Raw genomic sequence first — 3,780 nt, 5'->3', positions numbered from 1 at the left:
CCTCGGGGGCTGCGGCCTCCAGGCCCCTCCTGGGCCAAGGCCTCCGGAGCGGGGCCAGGGCTGGGGGGTGCCACGGCACGGGCCTCCCCCTCGGAGCCCACGTCCTGCATGCCCAGGGCCAGCTCCGGGAAGGCCTGGCGGCCTGGCTTCTGGCTCTTGGTCGGGGCGCTGGCCGTGCGCCTCAGGAACCGCTGGCTAACGGAGGGCCGGGCCGGGGGCCGCCCAGCAGCATGACTGTCCAGGGAGCCGGGCTTTGAGCCGCGAGGGAATAAGCCCTTTAGGCCCAGAGCCTGCTTGACCTGCAAGAGAAGGAGCCCACGTAGCCGGTGGCCGGCACCAGGGTCCGGCGACCACCCAGCCCAGTCCGCCAGCCGAGGTCACCAGTGGGCACGTTGGGGTCGGGCCGCTCAGGGCTGTGTGTAGGGACAAGGGTCTCCAGAGCAACGGTGCCAGGGGCAGTGGCTGCTACGCGCCCAGATGTACCAGGCTTGCACCCTCCCTGCACGGGGCGGAGCAGCGAGCGGGTACTGGCGGGCATCTGGCGGGCCCCCCGGGGTTCCCCCAAGCAGAGGCCTTGAAACCAGGGCTCTGTGTCCCCACGCTGCCCCCGCCACACCCCACGGCTGCCGGCTCTGGCAGGTGGTGCCCACAGGGAGGTGCTGGTGTGCAGAGAACCAGGCGAACACGACCCCCTCAGCGGTCGGCGCCCGCCCTCGGCGCTGCGGGCTGGGCGAGGAAGCCAGTGCGGCGGGCACAGACGGTGGTCAGCGGTCCATGCCACGCCCGGCCTGTGCCCTAGGGCGCTGCCTTCATCAAGAAGCTTTCTCGGACTCCCGCCAGGCAGTATCCCCCAGCCTCACCCCACTGCCCAGGGGCAGGACCCATGCCAGCTCGACGCCCCCGAACCATGGCTGGCCCAGGGCCTTCCCGGACAGCTGGGCCCAGGACGTCCCTGCGACACCTCTCCCAGCGGCCTCCCTGCCTGAGGAGGGCAGCCGGGTGACCCCAGGACCAGCTGGGAGTGCCGGGTCAGGCCGGAGGGGCCAGCAGCTGCACTCCAGCGTGCAGAGGCCCGAAGGGCCCTCACATGCAGACACCCCGGCAGCAGCCACCGCTCCCCAGGGACAGGGCTACTTCTGGGCAGAGGCACGAAAGTGGCCACACTTGAATCGGCTTTCTGATTCAAGGTCTCCAAGGCAGAGTAACCAGGTCAAAGTTGGCCGGAAAGTCATTTAGAAGAAGGTCCAGGATTCAAGCTCGGAGTTACTGGCCCCTGGGACCTCCCCACCCGGCACTGGTCATCAGGGCACAGAGTCAGAGGGTCACGTGGGGGTGCAGATGGGGAAGGAAGGGGGTGCGGGGGTGCGGGGAAAGCGTGTAGCTCCAGAACGGGGGCAGGGTGGGGAGGGCACGCGGGAGGCCTGGACCTGCTTCATAAATGCTGCCCTGTGCCCGAGCACCCCAGAACCACGTCACCACCCATGTCACATGAGCGGACCGTCTTCACAATGCTACCAGGAGTCACGGATGCTGATGGGCGGGCCTGAGCATGCAGGTGGGGCGGGCGGCAACACCGCCCGGCACCGGGGTACCTGTGAGCCCCTAACGGGGCCGTGCTTCTAAAGGTGGACGTGGGACAGGGAGAAGCCCACTGCAAGACCAAAGAGACAGAGAAGGCGTGAGGTGCCGGCAGCGGGGTGCTGAGCCCGAGGAGGCCGGCGGACACACGGCAGACAGGCAGAAGGACGCCGGACGACAGAGAGCTGGGCGGCCGGCAGGGCCGGAGTCCGGCCGGTGGCTCCACGTCGAGTGTGGCAGGACAAGGCGGTCAGTGCAGGGACCCGCTCGGGAGCCCGTGCGTGCCTCGCAGACTCCCAGGGGCTGGCCCTGCCTGGACCCGACACAGAGCCGGGGACCCCTGGGCCCTGCAGACCGGGAAAGTAGAGCAAGACGCCCCTCCTGGGGCAGCCACGGGGCTGCAGTGGGGCAGCGCCAGGCAGATGCCGTCGGAGGAGACTGAGCAGTAGAGGGGGGTAGGCTCAGGGAGAGTCAGGAGGGCGGCCAGGGGCGCCCGGGAAGGGCCGGATGTCCGTGTCCTGGTGCGATCTGCCAGGTGGCCCCACCGCTCAGCGCATGGGTGGAGAAACAGGCCCAGCGAGGAAACCAGCAGGCGTCACAGCCCTGGGGGCAGTGTGGGGGCGGGGCAGGTGGCACTCACCTTACCACTGATGTCACTGAGGGCTACGTGGACAAAGATGGAGGCCTCTTCCATCCCCTCCAGGTACACGTGCCGGTAGCCTGGAACAGTCGGGGTCACGGCTCACCCCGCCCCCTACACTGCTCAGAGGTCTCAAAGTCCAGAATATAACCCATAAGCCTGGACTCTGCCTCCTCCGGGAAGCCTGCCAGCAATGCTCTGGCCCACATGGACCTCCTCCCCTTCCTGGGGGCCCCGCAGCCTGACACCCCGCCCTGGACACGAAGTGCCCGTGGCCTCGGCCCCCTTCCCAGCTCCCTCTGTGTCCAGGCCCACCCAGGGCAGACTCGGGGGCAGAAGTCGAGCTCCGCCCTGCCCTGGACCCCTCAGCTGGCCTGCAGGGACGCTGGTCACTGCGGGGGACCTGAGCCCAGCCCGCTGGCCCCGCCCACCTGGCATCATGCTGCTGAGGGCCAGCGTCCTCTGGCCAATGAAGTCCCTCCCGATGGGGTCGTGGTCCCAGACGAGGAAGCGCACCAGGGCCACCTCTGGCATATGCACCATGAACACCAGTGTCTCCTCCCACATGGGGTTGAAGCCTGGGGGCCGCCGGGAGCACGTGTCACCTTGCACCTGGCTCCAGCCTGGAGGCCCCCAGGCCCACACCCCGTCCTGGAGTCTCCCCAAGCTGGGAGCCTGGCCGAGGGGAGCAACGCCTGGGGGCCAGGTGGCTGTAACTGGGGGGTAGAGGGCAGGGCCCAGACAGTGACCCGGGGCACGGGAGGCGGCCCTCACCCCCTTCCCTGCCCGCACAGGCTGCAGGGCCAGTGTGGCAGCTGTGACGTGGCCCTGGGCACGGTGGGCACGGGTCCCGCTGGCCACCCTCACCGTTGTCGTCCACCACGCGGGTCTGCTCCTTGCTGCAGTCCACGGGGAGCCCGATGACCTCCACCTCCACGAACGGGTCAATGATCTGCGGGCAGGGCAGGGTGGCACCAGGCCCGGCTGGCACTCAGCCTCCCCCTCGTTCGTGCCCAGGCGGCCCCCCTACCTCCCCTCGGTCCCCCAGCATCGAGTCCCGAGGCTTGGGGAGCTGCTGCCCGCTGATGATCCGGAGCACCAGCTGCTTCTTGAGCTGCCCGGGCAGAGGGTCTTCGGAGTTGGGGTTGAAGACGCCTGGGGGGCAGGGCGCGAGGCTGAGTGGGGCCGGGTGAGTCCCACCAGCGCGGGGCGCACAGTGCACCCACCCACCCTCACTTAGCGGCCGGGGACCCAGCCCAGGAGGAGGAGGGAGGCAGAGATGCAGCATGGGGGCGCCGGGACCTGGACACCGGTCATCTTTGTACCCCCCTGTGAGCGCACAGCTTGTCCCCCTGCATAGGGGGCTCCAGCAGGTGTGTAAGCCACCCGCCTCTGAGTAGGAGCATGGTGGGGCAGGGTAGGGGGTGGGTTCCCGGCGAGGGGCAGCTGGGACTTGTGCAGGTGAAACCAGAGAACAAAGTGCACAAGAGAAGCCAAGCGGGCGTGGACGGCGCGGGCACGGCGTGGTGGGGTGTGGGGGGCGTGGCATGGGCGTGGGCAGG

At 69.2% G+C, this 3,780-nt stretch overlaps 1 protein-coding gene across 1 annotated transcript in view; it reads right to left on the bottom strand.

The window, feature by feature from the left end:
- Positions 1–3,780, bottom strand: part of PLCH2 (phospholipase C eta 2) — a 24,537-nt gene that overhangs the window by 2,764 nt on the left and 17,993 nt on the right. The window contains exons 17-21 of the mRNA XM_006903946.2: positions 3,249–3,373; positions 3,086–3,170; positions 2,650–2,796; positions 2,219–2,298; positions 4–299 (exon numbers count right to left, since the gene is read on the bottom strand). Coding sequence (XP_006904008.1) covers positions 4–299; positions 2,219–2,298; positions 2,650–2,796; positions 3,086–3,170; positions 3,249–3,373 — 733 coding nt within the window. The remainder of the gene's footprint in view (positions 1–3; positions 300–2,218; positions 2,299–2,649; positions 2,797–3,085; positions 3,171–3,248; positions 3,374–3,780) is intronic.

Source organism: Pteropus alecto, unplaced genomic scaffold (assembly GCF_000325575.1).
Source record: "Pteropus alecto unplaced genomic scaffold, ASM32557v1 scaffold700, whole genome shotgun sequence".
Lineage (NCBI taxonomy): Eukaryota > Metazoa > Chordata > Mammalia > Chiroptera > Pteropodidae > Pteropus > Pteropus alecto.
Note: the sequence above shows the minus strand (reverse complement) of the source record. Positions and strands in the feature narration are given on the sequence as shown.